At 38.0% G+C, this 25,055-nt stretch overlaps 1 protein-coding gene across 2 annotated transcripts in view; it reads left to right on the forward strand.

The window, feature by feature from the left end:
- Positions 1–25,055, forward strand: part of cacna1ha (calcium channel, voltage-dependent, T type, alpha 1H subunit a) — a 165,772-nt gene that overhangs the window by 91,181 nt on the left and 49,536 nt on the right. For both annotated transcript variants that reach the window (XM_028454330.1, XM_028454331.1), the window contains exons 7-12: positions 1,186–1,492; positions 6,195–6,287; positions 9,735–9,973; positions 11,720–12,240; positions 17,941–18,110; positions 18,238–18,432. In XM_028454330.1, coding sequence (XP_028310131.1) covers positions 1,186–1,492; positions 6,195–6,287; positions 9,735–9,973; positions 11,720–12,240; positions 17,941–18,110; positions 18,238–18,432 — 1,525 coding nt within the window. The remainder of the gene's footprint in view (positions 1–1,185; positions 1,493–6,194; positions 6,288–9,734; positions 9,974–11,719; positions 12,241–17,940; positions 18,111–18,237; positions 18,433–25,055) is intronic.

A 25,055-nucleotide genomic window follows, 5' to 3' on the forward strand; every position in this document is an offset into this window, starting at 1 on the left:
AAACTGTAGTGGTGAAATTGCTAATATTCCATTAAAAGAAAAGTAAGATATTTTTCTGGTTCAGTCCACAGGAGATTTAAAGTACACAGTAGTTGGCTCTGAACCTAAAATGAGTTTGACACCCCTGCTTTTTAAAAATCATAAAACACTGCTAGAACCGTTCTGAGGCTTCAATAGTGGAGAACAGTTGTATCTGCTTTTACATGGACTGGCTAGATTATCAACAGGCTTCTACCTGGATCACATTTTGAATCAGAAAGACAAAGTAAAGTCGTAGGTGTTTCATTTTGATTTATTTCCTTTGGTACATGTAAGCACCTTCTTATTTTACTCATGGAATGACTTACAAAGAAGTTGTCAAGTAGTTTGACAAACTCCTACGTGGCCAACTTTGACATTGGTGTTTTTTTTTAAGGGAATCTTGAACACATACACTGGCTAAATAATTATTTCAACTTGCAACTTTAAAATTAATAGCCATCAACACTTTAATTATCTGAGCCCCATTACCTGTTGAACAGAGGTTCCCAACCTTTTTCGGGTCGTGACCACGTTTTGATATCACAAATGTCCAGCGATCCCAGCAACATTAGTTTCTGACCATGTTTAGTGCACCACCTCAGATATTTTTATATTGCATTTTGATAGAATTAGATTCATATTTGAGAATGTTTAAGTATAGATCGGATCCTGCCCTATATATGCTCCTTTAAACAATCAATTGAGAAGAAAAGATAGAAACAAGAGAAGGGAAAACGATGAAGAATGGAAAAGAAAATGAAGCAATAAAGAGAAGAAAAGAAGAGGCAGAGAGAAAAAGAAAGAAAGTATAGAATACAGTTATTTGATATCTATTGTGTGTATTTTAAAAGTAATAATAACTTTAACATTGTTTTTTATTTATTTAAAAATCGAATTTAATCTGTTTTTACTTCATTCTTTTTTTAAACCAATTACTTGAGATTTCAGGCGACCCCATTTTATTTCCAGGCGAGCCAAAGGTTGAGAAACACCGCTTTAGAAGCTGCTAATTTCAACATCTTATTCATTTATTTAATAATCTTTATTTAAAATCGAAGATAACCAAGTTGTACATACTGTATGTGTTGTTGTGCTTAATGGAAATGATTAAAGTTGCTATTTTCCCCCATTTCAATAATAATGTACTTTTTGATTTGCACACAGGATGTACAACGTGTCTATAAATCCTTACTACATGACTGAGGACGGCGACGACAACCCATTTATTTGCTCAGCTGGCCGTGAGAACGGGATGCTGCGCTGTCACGATGTGCCACCCAACACAGAGCGCGGGGTCGAGTGCTCTTTGCACACTCCAAAACAAAGTTCACCTCTGATGGACGGGCCCAGTGTTAACGGCTGCGTTAACTGGAACCACTACTACAACATTTGCCGCCCAGGGGACCTCAACCCACACAAAGGAGCTGTCAACTTTGACAACATTGGCTACGCTTGGATAGCCATATTCCAGGTAAGGAGGACTAAAGGACACCATCAAACACGGAAGGTAAAACATAACAAACACATCATCTAGTGTAGTAAAATGTTGCGTATGTGGGGAAAGTGTTTGTCGTTTAGCATGATTACAGAATTTGACAACATTTTAACCAAAGATAGATCTTATACTATGGAAAATTCCATTTACTTTTTTAGGGGTTCTGGATCAATATACTGATTCTAGATCAGTTTAAAAAAAATCCAAATATTTCCAAACTCTCATTATAGTAGTCCCTTATTTATCGCGGGGGTTACGTTCTAAAAATAACAGAAATAGGCGAAATCCGTGAAGCAGTCAGCTTTATTTTTTACAATTATTATACATGTTTTAAGGCTCTAAAACCCCTCACCACACACTTTATACACTTTTCTCAGACAGACGTTGACATTGTGGGTTTTGTCGGGGAGAAAACTTGCAAACATACAGCACTTCACAGTGTGCAGGATCAAAAAATGTCCGCATTCGCTTCATATGCACGTTTGATGTGAAGCCCCGCCCTCCAGCGATACATCCAACTCGGTGAGTTTTACTGCCTGCTGAAGCGAGGAGCTGTGCTCCTTTTTCTCCTCTCATAAACATAAACCACCAGTGAAAAAAGCCGGTGTGATTAGCAGCTAATGCTATCCTAGCTCAGTGCCGACTTTCAAAGACAAAAACTACTGAAATAACTTTTATCTGCTACTACCACCTCCTCGCTGATTCTCCTCCACGCCAAATCCTTCCTAGTCCGGTCCTGGTTATAAAGGTCATGTCATACAGCTCCAGGTTGTCACACACAGCTTCTACTCCATGGTTGAATGTGTGAACAGACCAGTGTCCGTGTTGATGACCTGACGTCACCGTCAACAAATGACGCGCTGATCGCACCGCACCGCCACACAGGAAAGATTTTGCATCTGGGACGCGTCTATCCATTGACTTTGTATGTAATCTGGACGTATGGACATTTCGTGACGCATCCGGTGTGAACGCAGCAGCCAATCAGGACGCAGAACACAATGCGCAGGTTCTACCTTAGCCAATCAGGATGCAGAACACAATGCGCGTTCATACTCTGTAAAAAAATGCTTGCAAAATTGCACTGTAAAAAAAAAAAAACGCGAAACACTGAGGCCGCGAAAGGTGAACGGCGTTATAGCAAGGGACTACTGTAATGGACAAATTTCAAAACTTAATATCTATTTTCGTAATCACCAATATTTATTAAAAAAAATGTTTTAAGATGTTACCCATACATTTGGAGCTACTGTATATAGTTTAGTTTAGTTTAATACACATAGAATTGAATTAGAAACATACAAAACAAGAAAAATTATCAAGAGAGGTCAAGAAGCCATCAGGCTTTTACAAAGTACTTCACCTTTCTATAAGAGAGATACATAATAATAATAATAATAATAATAATAATAATAATAATAATAATAATAATAATAATAATAATAATAATAATAATAATGTCAGTACTAACACATTAAATGCATACATACATCCATAAATGTTCATCCTTGTAAGAAGCAAAAACAATTTTGACAAATTGTTATTAATAGGGATATAAACTACCATAATCAGGATCACTGATCCAGATACAGTCCCCTCCAAAAGTATTGGAATCATTTCCTTTGTTTCTGTTGTATACTGAAGACATTTAGGTTTCAGATCAAAACATGACTATAAGACAAAAGTTCAGAATTCCAGCTTTTATTCCATGGTATTTACATCTAGATGTGTTAGATAAAGTGTTGGAACATGTGACTGATGGGTGTTTGTAGTTGCTCAGGTGTTTCCGTTTAGATTGATTGGTTAAACATTAAATAGTTCTTATTTTTGGCTTTGGGTTTCACCTGTGAAAACAGCATTTGCTGTTAAGCAAACATGAAGCCCAGAGAACTGTCTATGGGAGAAAAACAAACTTTTGAAGGTGAGAGAGGAGGGAAAATTGATCAGAGCTATTGCTCAAACATTAGGCATAGCCAATACAACAATTTGCAATGTCCTGGAGAAGAAAGAAACTACTGGTGTGCTGAGCAACAGACATGGAACAGGTCGGCCAAGGGTATCAACAGCAGTTGATGACAGAATCATTGTGAGAGCTGTGAAGAAACACCCAAAGACAACAGTGAGTGACATCACTGGCAACCTCCAGGGGTGAAGGTATCACAATCTACTGTATAGAGGCCATACCACAAGATGCAAACCACTCATCAGCAAAAAGAATCAGAAGGCTAGATTGGATTTAGCAAAGAAGTTTTGGAGCAACGTTTTATGGAATGATGAGACCAGGGTTCACCTCTACCAAAGTGATGGAAAGGCCAAAGTATGGAGAAAATAATCTGCTTATGATCCAAAACACACAAGCTCATCTGTGAAGCACGGTGGAGGTAACGTCATGGCTTGGGCTTGCATGGCTGCTTCTGGAATGGGTTAACTGTCGTTATTGATGACGTAACTCGTGATGGTAGCAGCAGAATGAATTCTGAAGTCTACAAAACCATTTTGTCTGGCAATTTACAGAAAAAAGCATCCAAACTAATCGGAGAAGCTTCATCATGCAACATATTGCCAACACAACAAAGGACTTCATCAGGGGGAAAGAGTGGAAGGTCTTAGACTGGCCAAGTCAATCACTGAACCTTAACCCAATCGAGCATTTTACCTCCTGAAAAGGGAGATAACCCCAGAAACAAACAAGAAGTGAAAGAGGCTGCAGGGAAGGCCTGGAAAAGCATTTCAAATGAAGAATGGTGAATGGTGAAGTCAATGGGTCGCAGGCTTGATGCAGTTATTGCAAGTAAGGGTTATGCAACCAAATATTAAATGTTATTCACTTTAAGTCTGTTTCAACATTTTTGCTCACTTGAAAAGTGGATGCATTCAAACAAAAGATGCTCTGTCCTGAGTTGTTTAACAGATCTTGATGTAAATACCATGAAATAAAAGCTGGAATTCTGAATTCTGAATTCTGAACTCATTATCATTTTGATCTGAAACCTAAATGTTTTCAGTATACAACATAAACAAAGGAATTGACCTTGCCATTCCAAAACTTTTGTAGGGGACTGTAACTGCCAATATCAGGCAAAGATGATATTTGGCTCTTGGTGGAGGTTTGCAATCTCTGAAAGATCTCTTAAATATTAAAACAAGTACTGAAGTTTGTACAGATGTGTGTGTGTGTGTGTGTGTGTGTGTGTGTGTGTGTGTCTCCCAGTTGTTTCAATGTCTGATCAGTTGATATGAAATGCATTTTGTCCATTGGCCATGATGTCACGTAAAATTTGTCCACATTTTAAGCAAATGCAATTAAATATTTCCAAAGATCTTGACCTTGTAGAGTACATTATAAATCATAATTAGAAAACAAATGTGTGTTTGGGAGGCGAGGAGTGATGCAGCATAGGTGTTTGTTTTCCATTTTTCGTTTTCTGTACCGAAGTAAAAGAGCTTGAATTTGAAAAATAAGGCATTTTCCGTTTTTTCATTTTGGTTTTGGAAACAAATATCAAATAATGAGTGTCAAAAACAGGAATGGCCAACTTAAATGTAGAATATACACAAAAACAGGGTGAGGAGTCACAGTCTATGGGAGCTATACAGAGCAGCATTATCTCATCAGGACAAAATTGTCCTCTCTGACTGGCTACAAAGGTTAAAGTACAATGTGTCAACTGAGTGATTCATAAGGGATAGCTAAGAGTGCACTCCCCTGCTCCACGTGCAAGCTATTAGCATGAATTACAAGAGTAGATGCTTGGCAAGCTATGGTTAATCTTCAATATGAGTCAGTGGTAGATAATGTGTCTGCCCTGGGGGTCGTTAAGACATTTGTTCACATTATCAACTTTGAATTCCTCCTTGTAATAAACACACTGAGCTTAGAGTCATCTCTCTCCTCGTGCTTTGAATAATTTCTTCTTCTACTTTACTGTCTGGATTAATAAAAACATAAGCATTATTTATTACAAGTGTAGGACCTTAATTCTTTTTCAAACAGATGTTTTCTCATGTGTCATGGACTAGGTCCCCTATTTAAAAGAAAATATATTTAGCACCACTGATTATTTCTTTGTGTATAAGCTTAGAAAACAGAAAGATGGTCATGTGGGTAATCATGTGAGAGTTGCATATTTCAGTTATCATCATCAGGACGTTGCTTTTGTAGCCTCTGGCGTCCTGTGAATGTGTGCGTGTGCATTAGATGCATATGTTTTTGCCTGTTTTTTTTTTTCTGTTGTTGTATTTTGTTTTGTTTTTTTGTGCATGTTTTTTGAGTGCATATGTATTGTGCACATGGTTTTCCCTTTTGGCAGTGTGTTCAGTTGCGTTTGCTGCCAGCTGAGGTGTAAATGTTGAGGTGTGAGTGTATTATCGGCTTGGCCAAGCTGAGCCCCTGCTTTCAAGTCTCAGAAGCTTAAACGCTCATTACCATGGTCGCTACATGAAAGCGCTAGCTGTGTCAGTCCCTTGACAGAAACCCATGTACACACAAACATATAAATACGTTGGAGGGACCAACCAGAGGAAAAAACCTCCTGTGCTCTTTTGTGTTTTGTTTTTGCGTGGGTGGCAGATGTTCAGTTTTGAAATTAAAGGCAGAGACATTTTTTGTTTTGTATTCATTCTGACTGAAATGCATCTGTTTTTATCTGTCTGTGTGTTTTTCTGTATTCCCTGTTAGGTCATCACACTGGAAGGATGGGTAGATATCATGTACTATGTCATGGACGCTCACTCCTTCTACAATTTTATATATTTTATACTGCTCATTATCGTAAGTACTACTTTTTGTCTTTTTTGATATTTCTATAAAAATGTCGGCCCATATTCCAATTAAAACCTAAATAATCTTAATATTTCGTATGTGGATGACAGCGCTGTTTAGTCCAAATCTGTACTTACCCGACTTAATTTTTTTTTTTTTTTAAATCTCTTCATTCCAAACGAAACAGATGTTGACACCCTTATCCTAACTCTCCTCCTTTTCCACAGCAACGTTCTGGCCTAAAACTGTTTTCAGAGAGCGAGTCATACATTTTTCTTGCTTTCTTGTTTTCCTTTCATGTAATAACTGTTTTGACTCATACATTTCGATTTGAACATTAAAGATGAGAAAAACCTTGACAAAATCATATTAAATCAACTCAACGCGCAACGAAAAGCCTCACAGATCCCCCTCAATGTTGTGACTTAGCTCCACAACAAATATGCAAATGTCTGTGCCACTCAGAAAAAAAAAAAGTACTTTTCTTTGCATATCACTACTTGCCTTCTGAAACCAAAATAACCTTTCTGAATATATCCCCTAAGCTCTGCTTGTTCTCCTTTTTAGACATTGTGACCTTCTTATATTAAAAAATACACTGTAATCATTATTTTGTGAGTTTTATATATGTTATATATGTTTCACAGCAAAGCAGATGTTTTACAATAGTGTAGGAAAGTACACGCATAAAGGGGAATGATATCATGGACAGGTAGTAAATGGATTGAATGGAAGATGAACTTACAAGGTTGAAACAAAAGGATTGAGTGAGCATGTTTTGGAAAACTAACGACAACTAATGACATCTTAAACTTTAATGGGTACCTGTAGTAGGAAATGTATATAACAAAAAAAAATAGTTTAAAGGGCCCATGTTACGCTAAATCAACTTTTCTGTGCTATTAGGGCTTCATACACATGCCCAAAGGGTTTTTTTCATTGATTCCCTCAATCATTAGTTAGAGGGTGATTTGCTCCTTTCTTACTGCAGGGTGAGCCCAAACACCTCGCTCCAATTTGATGACGCGTTCCCACTTTGATGACAAATTTGATGCGGCACTGAGTTGGAGAAGCCGCGCCTCCAGGAAGCTCTCTGCCGTGACTGACATGTATACAGACACGCCCCCGAAAGTGAGCATTTCAGCGTCCTTCGCGCAGTGCTATGTATGTATTTTCTACAGTCTATGTGTGTACCGGCGAACGCCCCACCCCCACGCTCTGTCTCGTGTTTATAAAGCAGCATGAGCTCGGTTACGGAGTGGGTGGGAGGAGGGCGGGCCGTCCTCTGGCCCTATGTCACCGTGCGGGGAGGAAGAAGTCAGTGTCCCGTTTATAGACACGCCCACTCATGAATATGCATAAGTAGGCCGCAAATCTTCCTGTTTGTGTAGATTTGCTCAGAAAGTGACTTTTCAGAGGCTAAAACTCTGGAAAACAGGCGAGTTTGGGAAAATAAACCTCAAATACTATGTTTTTGGGGTTCTTAGCACAAATGGAGATGGGTGAAAAATAGCATGACATGGGACCTTTAATGTATTACTAATAAACAAAATAATTTTATAAGAATTTTATAACTTGGCATAAACTATGGAGAGCTACAATTTTGTTCAGGATATATAAATAAGGACACTAAGTCAGAGTTATCCAGATGTTGGCTTCATAATATTGTACGGGATACACACTTAAAGGTCCCATATCAAGCATTTTTCCCCCATCTCCATTTGTTCTAAGAACCCCAAAAACGTAGTATTTGAGGTTTATTTTCCTGTCTTTCAGAGTTTTAGCCCTCTGAAAAGTGACTTTTCTCAGTAATGGATTGTTTGATGCCTGCTTATGCATATTCATGAGTGGGCGTGTCTACAGACGCTGAGTTTGCCTGCATGCGCTTGAGTCCGTCTAGCGCTCTCACAGCAGCAGCAGTCTAACTTCCTCCTCCTCTGCATTTCTATCAACAGGAATAGTGCATTTAAGGTGATAATCATTTGTTTTGTCAAACCGCTGCATCGCATTGGGTTAGAGCAAGTCAGAGGCGATATGAGGCGATATAACAGGATCTAAAAATGTGTCTGATTCCTGGCGCTACTGCGTTCCTTCCCACTGCTCCTCAGGGAGGGGTTAAATGCAGAGAACACATTTTGTGTATGCAGCTTTACATATATGACAATAAAGTGTAATATATATTCCTTTTCACTAGAACGGCAGGTTACACAGCGGTGCCTGAACACATATCACTGTGCCGAACCACAAGATGTCCTGGAAACCACAAGAGCGGACTACACCTCCACATGAACAAATAGTGCTTACACTGCAGTGTATGTTCACTGTAGAGGCGCGGGACCAGCAGCAGGCACATCCTGGAGGGGGCGGTTCAGACTTAGTGATATCACAAAGTTTTGAACCGGAGGATTAGTGACGATTGCAGGAAGGAAGCCCAATGTTTTTGATAAGAATCAACGGTGTAACAACGTTAAAAGCTCAAAAAAGTTGATTTGCATGATATAGGACAACCTTTCTATTCAGACGAATATTCGGTGGTATGTGAGGACTGCTTCAACCCGAGCTGCTATAAGAGGGATCTATGAGCTAAGCTAATGGCCTAAGCTAATGGGCTACGCTAATGGGCACCAAGCCAAAGTTACATCTGAAACCACTCAATGCAGCTTGTAAACGTACTTGTTCAGAGCACTACTATGTTTCTGTTTACAGGGGATACTAGAGGCGGCTGTCATGGCATTAACCACACCCCCACCAGATTGTTCCCTTTTATATCCTTGTGGCTAAATGATGAACTGTCTCAGGAGAAGCTTCCTGTTCATTAGGGCAACGTCAGGTGTTGCTCCTCGGAGGTAGTGGAGCATCATCCCATCAATGAACAAATATCCTTTCACGCAGCTTTCATCGCAGTTGTTAGCCATATTTGTTAACTACTCAGCCGTGAAAGTAAAAATAAACACTTCCCACAATGTAAACAGATCTGTTACGCCGCTATCTCCCACAATGCACCATTTATTTAAAGTGTAAGGCCTTTGTTGATCAATTCATGTGCGATCATATCCTTTCCAAAATGACGGCTCTCCCTAGTTTATGCCCCAAGGTATAAAATCGTTCAAAGGGTTTCACTTGATTTTTTAAATAATGTATTAATATTATTTATTGGTAATATATTAAACACATTTCCACTACAGGTACCCTTTAAAGAAGCATTAAAAATGAGGATTTATATAGAATGGCCCTTATGACTTCTTAACTTACTATCAAAGCCAATCATTTAAGATACTATTTTATCTATTGGTCACATTTCTATCAGTTCAACTTATCAATATTTAACAACTCTTCTTGCTTTGAGTGAGATGTTGATTTTCTAAAACTCACAAATATAATGTAAGATTTGTCAGCTTTAAACGTGAAGAACTACACTCTCATTTCCTCCCATTATTGTCATTAATCTTCTTCCAGGTGGGCTCTTTCTTCATGATCAACTTGTGCCTCGTGGTCATTGCCACCCAGTTTTCAGAGACAAAGCAAAGAGAGAACGCTTTAATGAGAGAGCAGCGAGCGCGATACATGTCCAACGACTCCACACTGGCCAGCTACAGCGAACCTGGCTCGTGCTATGAGGAGATGCTTCGCTACATCAGTCACCTTTATCGCAAGCTGTCACGCAGGGTCCAGAGGATATACTTAGGATGGCACAGGTACCCACTCATCGGTGTAGTGTTTTTGAACAGGGTTGGGGTCAATTACATTTTTCAATTACAATTACGTATTCTTGATTATCCATGTTCAATTACAACTCAATTATGATTACAGTGACCAGCATATTTTTCCAATTACAATTAATCACAATTACAAAGCCTGAAAGAAATACCCCCATTAAATGTTTTAGGGTCTTATGGTAGTATTATCTCAGAAAAGAAATACCAATTTTTTTTAGATTTTTTTGGCTTGCCTCTGAAATTTGGGTGTTTTTCCACATTTTTGTAATTTTTCATCCCTTACTGGATTTTCAGCCCAGTTTAAGTGTGATCGTCGCATTTGACCTAGGTTTTAGGGTCTTACTATAGCCTTATCTCAGAAAAGAAATTCCAACACGTTTCGATTTTTTTGGCTTGCCTTCCGAAATTTAGATGTTTTTCCACATTTTTGTTATTTTTCATGCTTTACTGGATTTTTAGCCCAGTTTAAGTGTGATCATGTTTGTACTAGTTTTCAGGGTCTTACTACGTATAGCCTTATCTCAGAAAACATAAAATAAAAGTTGAAGCCTTACCTTACCTCGAAATGTGTTTTTTGTTGGGTTTTTTTCTTTCATTTTTGTTATTTTTCATGCCTTACTGGATTTTCAGCCCAGTTGAAATGTGCTCACCATATCTGAACTAGTTTTTAGGGTCTTGCTATAGCCTTATCTCAGGGGGAAAAAAAATCCAAAACTTTTCCACTTTTTATGTTTTGGCAATGACAGTTTTTATAGTATTTTCATGACAATTACTATTACAAAGTAAATTAAAGCGATGAACTGGCCCTCACAACCACATGCATGTCGGGAAGTGGCGCACGCTGACCATTTTCAAGGACTATATCACAAACTTTCCTGCAATGTTCTGTGCAAATATAATGCCTATGATTTCCTTTTACCAATAGGTGGCGCTATGACTATGAATGACGGTTGGATTAAACCATAACTAATTTTTTTGGCATACAAATGAAAGCTGCTATAATGAATTAGCATTTACTTAGCTCTACAAACTCCTAATAACTTTCATAAGCGTAGTACATCATCCAAGTGAACAGGCTGCTAAGAGGACTATTTATTTTTCGATAAAGATTCAACTTTATTGTCAAGATTGTTTCATAACACAACCAAATAAACATGTATGTTTATAATAAAATAATGAATGTGTGAAGTACTTTAACAGTGCAGTGTTGGATGCAAGACGTATCTCTCTATAAAAGCAAGGAATCTGTTTGTCTGTTATGATGATGTCATCGCTGTAGAGAGGGATGATGTCAGAATTTTGCAGAAGTTTCACAGTGATGATCAGTGCCAGGTGGGAGCAGATACTATTTTCAAGGGGGCGTCATTGAGTCCCCCAAAATGTCACATTTTTTTGCCAGTACTAACATGCGTTCAAATTTTCATGAGTTTTCAATGTGTTTAGGTCCTCAAAAAATTTATCACTTTTTTGTAATAATAATAATAATAATAAGAATAATAAAAACAAGGTGCATTACAATAGGGTCCTACGCGCCGCTGTGCTTGGGCCCTAATTATCTAAACTCAATTACAACTCAATTATGATCACAACAGCTTTTTTCAATTATACATAATAAATGTAATTAATTATCAATTACGCGATTACAATTAAAATTGACCCCAACCCTGTTTTTGAATCAACAAAATTTTGGGTTTTCACCCGTTGTCTTGTTTTTTTTTTTTACAGTAAACGACGTAAAAAAGTGAACCCTAACGGCAGTGGGGGAGGAAGTAATTGTGGTGGTAACGGACATGGCCATGGTTCTAGCAGGAGCTGTGCAGGCTCAGGCCCCAGCAATGCATTATGGTTGAGGCCCATCCATAACCTCCTGCAGCACCATCAGCACCAGCACTGCCGACTCAGCAATGGCGGACAACATGCCATCAGCGTGACAGGAACCGAGCACACGGACAGGGAGGACGAGCTGGAAATGAAATCACTTCCAGTGCGGAGAGGAAGTGCCAACGGAAATGGCAGCGACAGTCCGGCTGTGGTCTCTCAGGATGTGGGGACGTTACTAGGGCGTCTGAATGGGGGGATGAACTACCCCACCATTCTACCGTCGTTCGTGTGCAGTTACGGCAGCAAGACGCCGCCCCCACACCCAAAGCAATGCAGGAGCAGCCCTGAGCCACATCCGGCACACCACTCAGCGTCTGAACACGCGGAGACGCTGAACAAGCTTTATCAGCTGATGGGACAGCACAGTAAGGACTCAAACACATCCATCAACATGGTCAAAAATAAGTACATATGTAAAGTCTATTATACCACTTTAGCAACTGTTAGATGTACAGCAGTGGTTCCCAATCTTTTTTTGTCCCATGTACCCCCTTCATAATTTTGTCAAATCATGTGTACCCTCTCTTCATATCATAAGTACAATCTCCATGATTTCATATGCTTTTTTTATTTGTGAAACAGCAGACTCTCCTAAACCATAAATGTGTCTCGAACATAGGTTCCCTAATGCTTAATCTACATATTCAAAGGAGTGAGTGTAATTTAAAGTGGAATGTAGTAAAACTACAACGTTTATATGATTACTTCAAAAGTAAATAAATACAGTCATTACTTTGTAAAATGTAGCTAGTTATGGTCTGATATCGTCAAAAGTGTGATAAAATGGCCTCTACAGCATAAAATAATCCTTATTTCAATAAATTACAAGAAACTATAGTATTTTATTGGGCAATAGTAGGGTTAGTTTGTGGCGAAAAAAATAAAACAAACCTAAAAAGGAACCAGGAATATTTCCCAATTATTTTTAAATGAATTGTTGAATCTTTTTTGAGTACCCTCTGCATTGTGCTCCTGTACCCCTAGAGGTACACGTACCCCTGTTTGGGAACCACTGGTGTACTGCAATCCTGGCTCTATTCAATGAGGACATACTGTATACTACTACTTTAAGGGCTTGTAATAAGCAGTAATTAAAAGTTAATGTTACGGCTAAAGGTTTTTAACCTTTTTCGAGTCATGACCACATTTTGATTTCACAATTATCCCCAGAGACATTTACTTTTTTCTAGAATTAATTTTTGATCATGTTTATTAAAGTGTGTTACAAACACATATTTATATTTGGGAAAGTTTAAGTATAGGATACAGTGATTTATGTATTGTTTGTGATGTGTATTTGAAAAAATAATAATAATTCAACAAATTTTAAAAACTAAATTTTAATCAGTTTTTAACCAAGTATTTTTTAATTTATTATTATTTTTTTTTTAACAATGACTAGACATTTCATGCGACTCCATTTTAATTCCAGGCGACCCCACATGGGTTCCTCACCCCAAGGTTGAAAAACACTAGTGTATTAAGGCCTTGTTACATTCCTATTAACATTAATAAGGCCAAAAAAGTGTCAATCAAAATCTTTATTACTATATTTATTAATGTGAAGCTGCTTGTATAGGCACTGATTATATGTTAATAAGCTTCTTAATAAGGCCTTAATAACTGTATAACATTAACATTAAGACTATATAATGCTAATTAAAAAATAAAAACAGCTTCATAAATATAGTTATTAATCAGAATCAGAATAGTTTTATTGCCAAGTAGGTTAAAACGATACAAGGAATGTGACTTGGTGGATGGTGTGGAAAAAACAAACCAGAAACAATAATAATAATAATAATAATAATAATAATAATAATAATAATATTAATAAAGGATGGATGGATGGATAGCAACATAATGCTAACTATACTGTATGTTAATAGACTTCTTAATAATTAATTATTGAATTACTCATCAACAATAATGCCTATTAACATTATTAATTTGCAGGGTAATGCCTTATACAGGCTAATATATCCTTTTAATATGCACTCATTGATAGTTAACAATGCTGCTCTGCAGCTACTGGATGTAAAGTGGAAACAGTGCTTTATTAGAATTAATAAATATAATAAATTATGAATACATAATGAGTGTGGAAAAACAGTTGTTTTGGATTTCTGTCTCACAAGCCACCATTGGAAGAGATGACTGGGAATAAGAATATTTTTTTTATATCCTGTGACTTTGAATAGATTTGGGATTTCTATTTATATTATTTTAGGGAAGTAGCAAAAAAAAAACTTAACTGATCGCATTGAGCGCAAACCTATGATTAGACTTTCGGACAAGGATTATCCAATGAAACTTTAAAGCTAGTGTAGGCTTTTTAAGTTCTTGGTTGAAATTGTCTTCATGTCCTGACAGAAATTAAGATCTTATGTGCTCTGGAAAAGGAACAAAGAAAATCTGTCAACTGTAGCAGCTGTAAATCTGTAATAACTTCGACCAATGGAAAAATAACGAACCGTTCTCGATCCCTCACATGCACGAGCTCACACTGAAAGTGCGTCACTGCTGACAGAGTTAACACAGAGTTTTTGGTTTTTTAACATATATAATGATAAGTTTATTGTTTACTTACTGCTGAATGAGACCTGAGACAACAAAGTTTCTACACAATACAAGCGATGAGCTGAGCTCCTCTTCTGCAGCAGCTGTGAGCATGCATGTGAGTGAGACGGAGCACAGAGTGGATGGGGGAGGATGGTAAAGGCGGAGCCATCAGGGAGGCTACGTTCAAAATCATGCTAGCTTTTGAAAATCGCCTACCCTACATTTAAATCTAATACCCGGAGTTTCTGAGAAATCTATGTTCATGTATGATTCTTTTGAAATGCGAAAAAATACAGAATATGAAAACAGACAACTTGGTTTGTGAAAGACCATTTGGCTAATGTCAGTAATTACATTACAGTGTAGAGAAATTTTAGTTTTTGAACTGTTCATATAAATAAGTTTAAATGCTTTAACTATATATATGCTCTCCCAGAGACAAGTCTTACACTTGTCTCTGTTTAGGTTTTTGTCATTTACTTAATTTTAATGATTTTTTAAAAAAAATTTAAATTCCCTATTTACTTTTACACTTTTACCTGTTATTAAATATACTTTTTTCATCAACGTCATTTCATCATTTCAATCTGCTGTCACGACTTCCAGCTCTGCTCTGTCTCATAGCACTAGTGGTCTTTATCACTGGGGGGGACTTGCAGTGGCCTGTATTCAAGCCTGCTCTTGTGTGTGCGTGTGTGTGCGCGTGTGCGTGTGTGTGTGTGTGTGTGAGGCAGCTCTAAGTGCCCCGACAGGAAATCCATGTCTCAAGTGTTACAATCATCAGTGCAAAGAGTATTAGGGGAAAGCATTGAGTGAAACAACAGGCTGTGGGAGAGGGGCAGTGAAATGCTTTCTTGTGTTACCAAAATGTGGAGAATATACATTTATTTGAGGTAATAGTTTAAATGATCTTTCAAAATGTTGGAAAAGGTGAAACGGTAAACACGTAAGCAACTTCAAAAAGTTTTAATAGGAACAAATGAAAAGAGATAAGACAAGCTAAGTGATGGGGGGGGGGGGGGGAGACCATTTTTGGACACCTCACAAGTCAAAGTGAAATGGAATGAACAGATGTTAATGAAAGAAGAAGCAACAATGCAATAGGCATCTATTTTACAGCTTATGAGGTGAGGCTGCCAACAACCATAGCCACTGTCTAGACACGCACACACACACACATGCACACACACAGATTTCACCATTAGCATTAATGATATGGTTCTAATGTTGACTCTTCGTCATCGGTTTGCCAGCTTTATTTTTTGCTTGGGTTGGAGTTCACCTTAAAAAATGTCATGTACACAAGCGTCTACCGTGCAACATTCCACACATTCGTCTCACACTTTCCCTCTCGGGCTCTTTACTGAGCAATCAGAAAAGACGTATTTGTAAATGAAAAATTAAAAACTGTAAGGAAATGAATGCCATTTACAAAATGACATTAAAAAAACAAAACAAAAAACACATGTATTCTGACTTTAGTTGAATTCAAACATATGTTCAGGTGGTATGAGCATGCCTTTATTTATCAGTTTAGCAAAAATAAAAGGATTTTAATATTATTCACACTTCATTCAACCTTGCATTGCAAGTAACTGGTGTGTTTTGGGCTGCTTTCCTGTTACATTAGACTATATATTTTTCTGCCATACATTTTTGATAACATTGCTCTCTCCCATTTCTCTGTGTCTATCTAAACATATATCTATGTGCTCTCTCAGTAATGACAAACTCATGGCATTTTTGACATTTTACTTCTTTAAAGTTTCTATAAAAACACTTGATTAATTTGTACCTAGCTTTTCTATCGTCACTAAGTTGAAAGATTTTGTCATTTCATTTATTTGTTTGTTGCCCATTGAGAGCTGTAGATTGGCACCAGCAGACCCTTAAAAAAGTGAACCAGTGGGTCTGAAAATGGACGGATTGTTTGTTTGTTTGTTTTGAGCAAGGATAAGAAAGAAAAACAAAAAAGGAACTGAAAAAAACTCTTTGTGTTCAAGGAAACTCCAACAGAGAAAACAATCAAAGATCCATGTACACTTATAATTGCAATAATGTCTACTCGAAAAGGAGTGGGAAGAAGAAAGACTTATAGAATCCCACCCACATTTCTTCATTTACTGAACAGAACAGGAAAAACTGAATAACTAATAATCAGTAACTTAAAGCTATAGAGGAGGATTTTCCCGAAGTTTAGAAAAAAAAAACGCCCTCTCTACTTTTTGATGCGCAGCACTCTACCTGCTCCCAAGAGGGAACGCCTATTAAAAATGTGTGCGAGAGATGAACGAATGGCCATAGCTCACGAGACACTTGAGCAGCAAGCGCGGAAACGAGCACTTATGATGGCCTTATGTCAACATATCACCAGAATGATTGACAATTAGGATGATTCACCCAGAATTTGAAGCCAAAATAAGACAGAGAAAGTGGAAAATTACCAAATGAAAGCATTGAAAATTTGGGGTTTTATGATGTACATTTTTTGTAAAAAAAAAAAAAAAATATATATATATATATATATATATATATATAATAGAAAATAAAGACAATTATAATATTACTGTTAGAACTGATATTGATTAGAACATGAACTAACTTTTAGATTATTTATTTAAAGTTGTTCAAGGCATATTATTGCACTGGTAACTTACATGAACTCCGTCAGTCATCGTGAGTTTCCGTAAGCGCTCGGGTGTGCGTTTCATTTTAAATGTTGTCGCCGCAACGAATTGTGGGTCGGCATTATCTCTTCTCCTTTGGTAAGGATGCATCAGTGTTTTCGAGGATAAAGGAGGTAAAAAAGGAAGCATTGAGCCTCTTTTCCTGAGCTTAAAGATAACTTGGACGCTCTTTATCATGGCCACCAATTAAACACTTCCTGGGGTGAAGGAACGGTGGATAGGAAAGGAGATAGGAGGGACTATTCGGACGCAGCCATGGTCCCACTCCAGGCATGAGATGACCTGAAATGATAAAAACTATAGAAATACATCTATTCAGGATGCTCTTTCCACTTATTTACAAAATGAGATTCTTTAAAATGTATGTTATTATTGCTTATTCATTCCATCATTAAGCTGTACACTGTTCTGAGCAAAATGTTGTAGTTGGACCAAGGGGGTACTTGGAATCAGAAATAAGAGAAACTGGGTACTTGAACCAAACATGTTTGAGAACCAAAATACAATGGTAATACATTTTTATATATCATGATTTAAAGAAGGACATGTTGGCAAAATAAAAATGCATGTTAGAATGCAAGTACCGTAGTTGTAATTTACCTTTTTTCTGCTGTGAAGCAGAAAAGCTTTGTCAGATTGAATGGCCGTAGCACAAAGAATAACAAAGAACTTGTTTCTCCAAAATGAAGGTAAAGATTTATTGGGGGATTTAAAAAAAAAAAAAAAAAAAAAAAACTTAGCACAAAAGGCTGTTGCAGGACACAGAAAGCCTTGATGTAACGTCTGACTACTTCCACCCTTTTCACCCCTGGACAGGTCGCCAGAGGCTGCTGTACCAGCTGGCAGGCGTGGTGCCCAGCCCTTTGCTCCTGGAGCTGCTCAGCTGCCCTCTGTGTGCTCGCAGCCTGGAGACCCTGGAGCTTGAACTGGGAGACCTGGAGGGAGGCAAAGGAGATGCAGACGGACTGCATGACTTCCCCCAGCTAGTAATGGACTGTCATCTTTAACAATGGTTTTTACATTAGAACAAGTGCTGATTTTGGGGAATTGGTGGAGCTGCATTTTACAGTATTTATTATAATCCTTATCAAAATAATGTAAATCTATCTTCAGTGTGGGGATCTGAGAGCAGGGAGAGGTCGGAGCAGACGGCGTAGAGCAGTGCGATGCAGGAACGGAGTGGTGCGAGCCTGGGTGGACTTCAGGGACAAACTGAAGAGAATTGTGGAAAGTAAATACTTCAACCGTGGAATCATGATTGCTATCCTTGTCAACACTCTCAGCATGGGGATAGAATACCACGAGCAGGTAAGGACACATTTTTTGGTCAGATTTGTTCATTTTCAATTAGTAATCAGTGTTTCTATTCGGAAAGTCGAGCTTACGTCACAGATGACGTTAGCGGTAGTAAAAAACGGCTGCCATCTTGAAATAGAGGAAATCAGCTGGTCCGCCTCCTGTTTGTCCGATGACAAAAACGTCTGTATTTCAGTACAGGATTGATTCATACAGTTTTTACCCATCCTTCCTAGGAAGGAAAGCCAGTGTTTTCTTGGCTTTTTCTTCTTTTGGGATGATGGAAACTATATCTGTATTATTTTTTACATTGGACAAACACACAACATTTCTTCAGCATGGTGAAACCTTTTGTGTTGCAACAGGAGTCAATACATTGTTAATGTTGTTTTACCCCCAAACAAATACTGGCATTGCTAGGCAAAAACGCCGCAACTTACCCAGATGCCAGACTTACCGAATAGCAAAGAGGAATCAAAAACCAGCAGCTTCTCTCTTCTTTCCAGAGGTGACAAGTCACGAAGTACAAATAATTTGTTACTGTACTAAAGTCATTTTTTTTTTGTTTTTTTTGGTATCTGTACTTTGTAGTATTGTTTTTTTTTGATGACTTTTTACCTTTACTCCTTATTCTTACTTCTTACATTTTAAAAATGAGCTTGTTACTTTCAAGGCCTTCAAAAATGACGTCACAATTTAAAAAGACAACAACCGCGAAACTAAAGTAGAAGCTAGTGCTAGTCAATGTGCTAACATGGTGGATAAGCTAATGAGTCATTGTTAACATGGAAGAGAAGGTAGTGCTAGTCAACATGCTAACATGGAGGAGAAGCTAGTGCTAGTCTATGTGCAAACATGGAGAATAAACTAGTGCTAGTCAACGTGCTAACATGGAGGATAAACTAGTGCTAGTCAATGTGCTAACATGGAGGACAAACTAGTGCTAGTCAACGTGCTAACATGGAGGAGAAGCTAGTGCTAGTCAATGGGCTAACATGGAGGATAAACTAGTGCTAGTCAACGTGCTAATATGGAGGAGAAGCTGGTGCTGTCAACGTGCTAACATGGAGGGGAAGCTAGTGCTAGTCAACGTGCTGACATGGAGGAGAAGCTGGTGCTTGTCAACTTGCTAACATGGAGGAGAAGCTAGTGCTAGTCAACGTGCTAACATGGAGAATAAACTAGTGCTAGTCAACGTGCTAACATGGAGGATAAACTAGTGCTCGTCAACGTGCTAACATGGAGGATAAGCTAGTGCTAGTCAACGTGCTAACATGGAGGAGAAGCTAGTGCTAGTCAACGTGCTAACATGGAGGAGAAGCTGGTGCTTGTCAACTTGCTAACATGGAGGAGAAGCTGGTGCTTGTCAACTTGCTAACATGGAGGAGAAGCTAGTGCTAGTCAACGTTATAACATGGAGGATAAACTAGTGCTAGTCAACGTGCTAACATGGAGGATAAACTAGTGCTAGTCAACGTGCTAACATGGAGGAGAAGCTAGTGCTAGTCAACGTGCTAACATGGAGGATAAACTAGTGCTAGTCAACGTGCTAACATGGAGGATAAACTAGTGCTAGTCAATGTGCTAACATGAAGGATAAACTAGTGCTAGTCAACGTGCTAACATGGAGGACAAGCTGGTGCTTGTCAACGTGCTAACATGGAGGATAAACTAGTGCTAGTCAATGTGCTAATATGGAGGAGAAGGTAGTGCTAGTCAACGTGCTAACATGGAGGATAAACTAGTGCTAGCCAACATACTAACATGGAGGAGAAGCTGGTGCTAGTCATTGTGCTGACATAGAGGAGAAGCTAGTGCTAGTTCATGTGCTATCATGCTCTGGGTTTTGTTCAGCACATTTTATTTACAAATTGTATTTATTGTGAGTGTTAAATTCTCCAGGTGTTCAAAGGTTATTTTATTTATTTTTATTTATTCAGTTTATTTCCGACATGGTTACATTCACTTTTTTTTTTTTTTTTTTTTTTTACATTTTTTGTACATGCCGAAAAAGGAGACGAGAGAAGCAGTTTGCTTATCCGGGTCCCGTCCCCTGTTTTACCATCGCAGATTTACATGGGTTTACATATCTCTCTGGTCAAAACATTCTTGATTTCTTCTTTTTTGTGTATTCTCATCTGTTGGCCTTGTTCCCTGCCAGACGTTGTTAGCATTCCTCCAGTTCAAGAATAGTTCCTCTTTCGAAGGTGTTTGGGAGATTCTTCCCTTTTCATCCACAATGTCACCTTGTTTTGTCTCTACATCAAGGGTAATCCAGCTGTTGTTAGTTCTATTGGCAGTGTTGTATTTTCCACTGTCTGATGATGGGATCAGATCCAACTTGTATAAACACATCACCACATCCCAGTTCACAATAAACACTTTGAATTTAAATTTAATGTAATCCTTAATCACCCCACCACCTAGCAATTAAAATGAATAAATGACAGACCTTTTTTACTCTTGGTTTCCACATTTAATTCGGTCTCCGTAAAATAATCACAGTCTGAGTTTTGTTTCCAGTGTTTATATAGATCTGGGTCCATATCCATGATTACCATCAGTAATGTTGTTGTTTAGGTGGATCCTTCGTATTTTCCCAAGTTGTCCATCGTTTTGATGAGAACTGGTTTTCCGTCCTCTTCTTCCAGGATGTAAATCCTGCAGTTTTTTGACCACGTCTTCAAAATCTTTCCTTCTTTTTTTATTTGGCGTGCTTTCCATGCAATGCTTGCATTTTGTTTCGTCAGGTTTTCATTGATGTACACCTTCGTTCCCTTGAGTTTGTTTCGTTGCTTGATTATTTCTCCTTTGAATTTTATATTCGTGAAGGTTATTTTTACAGCTCTGGTATCATTTCTCTTTGGCAGGAGATGGCAGGAGTTGATGTTGTCAGGGTTCAGGACAATGTCCTTCGACTTCAGGAAGTCAATGACCTGTTGTAACATATTTAACTTGTTATAAAAAAGATATTAAATTGGCTGGTTTCAAAACCCTGACTTATTATTGAAGGGACGTTAGTTTTCCTTTTTCCTTATTTACTTTAGTCCATTTAGTAGCAGGTACTTTCTTACTTATGCTCAAGTAAGGGAGCAATTTCAATACATTTACTTTTACCACAGTCATTTTTTATTCAAGTATCTATATTTTTACTTGAGTACTGAAGACTAGGACTTTAGCCACCTCTGCTTCTTCCCTCCCTCACAGCCCAGGCTAATGTTTCGAATTGAGCAACATCTGGAAAGTTTTGGTTTAACAATACAGTTCTCCTTCTTTTAACTGCTCAATTTAACAAAATGTGTGTGGCTGCACAGGCATTCATTTCCACAATTCTTACACCCAAGTGAGTGTGTTAAATATGTGCACACACGCCCAGAGCCTTTTTATTTCCCATTAGGCAGTCAACACAAAGAATTTTTTCTTTTTTTTTTTGTACGGGGACGTGACCCGTACCTTTTCTTTCTGTCTTCTTCTTTTGCCTCAAATTCCCTTTTTTGGGGTGTGAGTGTGTGTGAGTGTGCATGTATGTCTTCCTAGTATAAACAAAAGAAGCCACTGTGTAAGTCATGGCCTTTTTAGGGAAACATTTCTCACACGCAGCCGCACATGCAAACAGTGTGTGGGTTCAAAGTTCATCTGGCCCGCACAGATTATGTGTGTGATCTCATTGTAATGCATTGGACTGTGGTTCCTTTTTTATACAGGCACAGATTTAGAACGGCCTGTCGCAGCAGTCATTTTCTAGTTTAGGTTTATACGAATAATACTATCTGAACACGTCTTTTGTTTTGTTTTACTGTGATCATTAAATGGTAAATGGACTTGATTTATATAGCGTATTATCCCCACACTGAAGCAGTCTCAAAGCGCTTTACATATCAGCTCATTCACCCAATCACTCTCACATTCACACACCAATGGGACAGGACTGCCATGCAAGGTGCTAGTCAACCACTGGGAGCAACTTTGGGTTCAGTGTCTTGCCCAAGGACACTTCGACACATAGTCAGGTACTGGGATCGAACCCCCAACCTCTCGATCAGAAGACGACCCTGAACCACGGTCGGTCATTATTTATCTCAAACTCTAAAATGCAATAAAAAATAAATAAACGACGAAAATACAACCCATCATGGTCGAGATGGTTCATATACATATGCATGTTAAACATTATATATATATATATATTTTTTTTTTTCACCTTAATAAATCATTCTCGTGGTCCCTGTGAGGGTAATACAAGTGTTTATGGGGTAGTTGGGGGGTCTTTAATCCCCCTGCTGTCTCTGACCAGAAAACAGCACTTGCAACTTTCCTGCCCAGTGGCAACATGTACTGCTTTACGGCAGCCCAATACAAACTAATAATATATGACCAGCCCCGTGGCTGCACACGGTTGTCTACAAATTCACTAATCTCAAACTTATATCATGGCGGAACCAGCAAAAAAAAAAAGGCAGAGAAGACCTTTGTCCGAGGAACGTAGCAACTCCATGCAGTGACAGCTCAGCAGCAACACACGGCAATCACACACACTGTCGTCAAAGCTACAGACACGCACACACACTCGCAACCCAGCGCTCCATCAGGCAGCACACACACAAATATCCATCCTTCCATCTTCAGAACCGCATTGTCAGCACACAAACGAACACACACATTTCCACACTCCCTTCCGTATCACTCCCACATCATTCATTTATTGTACTTGTCTCTCTTCCTCATACTGTTCACATGGTCACATGGGACTATATGTGTGAAAGCACCCTTAGTGTCACTGTTGTATTAGGATTTTTCAGTGATCTTTTGCTACCGTCGGAGAGCAAAGGTGCACATGTGGCTGTGGGGTGGGGCAGGTGGCGGGGGTACGGAGTGTTTACAACAGTGACATAACCAAAAGGGACCTTTAGGGGGAGCGTTAAGTGCAAGTTACTTAGTTCTGCTTTAACTAGATTTGCCTGAATATAAATACATTAGCATTAGTGTTTTTTTTTTTTTTTTTTAACTTTTGTGCAGGTGAAATGTGCAGCTTTGATTTTTGAGCTTAGCAATGATCCCAATTAACTCAAAAATACATCAGCCAAAAATAGCATGTACTGTATATCAAAGATAGGAGAATGATCTGTGCCCAATGTTACACAACCCTATTACTCTCCTTGACAAATGCTTCTTCTTCTTCTTCTTCTTTTTTTAGAATTAGTGGTACTAATTTGTCTAAAGGGTTAATAAGTAAGCCTATTATTTTCTGTGTGTTATTTTTTGTGGCTTTTTTATCTTCTGTGCTTGAAGTTCTACCTACGGTACTGTGAGAAACCATTGGTAGTTTGTCGCCCTCTATCTGCACATGTGATCATATTCTCTGTTAAACTATTGTCAAAAGCATCACATACCTGCAGTTGAATCTATTATGCAAGTTTAGAAATATAAAGAATAAGAATAAATATAGACCTGGTGTTAGATTAATTCTTATGCAGTGAGCGATGTTTACATTTTAACATAATGCATATTCGTGTGTATTTCACATTTATCTTCATTGCCTCTTGCTCACAGGCAAAGAATTAGAGAAACAAACAAAAAAACAACAACAGATGTTTTCGAGAGGCATTTTGACCTAACCCAGTGTTTTTCAACCATGGGGTCGTGACCCCATGTGTGGTCGCCTGAAGTGTTTAGTGATTGATTGAAAAAAATACTGATTAGAATGATATTTTTAACATTTTTTTTTTGTTTTTAGAAAAAACATTATTATTTTTTCAAATAAAAACACCACACACAACCTTATACAACTGTATACTATTTATTTATTTATTTTTTCCTCTCTATCTTCTATATCTGCCTATACCGCTCTTTAGCTGGAAATTGTTTGACTCTCCATGAAAGTTCATCATCACACATTTCAATTGTGTGAGGAATCCCATGACGATTAACTTACACTTAAGGAACAGAAAAGCTTCACACAGTAAATGTATACAGCCTCCAAGTGAGGAAGATTGTAACATTTCACCAAGAAAGAAAAAAACTCCCTGAACTCAGTGTTCCACGTGAGACACATATAACAGTGGGTTATATATTTTTTGTATCAGTGCATCACATGGTGGCATGTTGGAAAGGCTACAATCAGTCTGTGTCCCCACTGTTACGTTCTTTCACTACATTTAACTGTTTTTCTCTTAAAGAGGAAAGTCGCAGATGTGGTCACTTCCCATAATGCTTTTAACTCGCGATGTCCCGATACAACTTTTTCATTTCCGATATGATACCGATATTGCTGCCTTGGTATTGGCCGATACCGATATTGATCCGATATCGGCGTGTATCATAATTTTTTTTTTCTTTAATAAAAAAATAATAATTACTTGTTTTGTAGTGTGGAATGTTAGAAAAGGCTTGATCCAGTGATGTTACTCAAGCAGAGAGCAATAGTCAGCAACAGTAGGGATGAGAAAAACTGACCCGTTTATTAATAACCAATTGGTCACATAGATTTTAACCTTCAACATAATATGAAATAAAATAAATAAAATAAATAAAATAAATAAAATAAATAAAATAAATAAAATAAATAAAAAAGTAATTGGGGGGAAAGAAAATCACAGTATCCGGAAATTTGAATGCGATTTCCGATATTCGTTTTC

The sequence above is a fragment of the Gouania willdenowi genome, chromosome 8 (genome assembly GCF_900634775.1).
Source record: "Gouania willdenowi chromosome 8, fGouWil2.1, whole genome shotgun sequence".
Lineage (NCBI taxonomy): Eukaryota > Metazoa > Chordata > Actinopteri > Blenniiformes > Gobiesocidae > Gouania > Gouania willdenowi.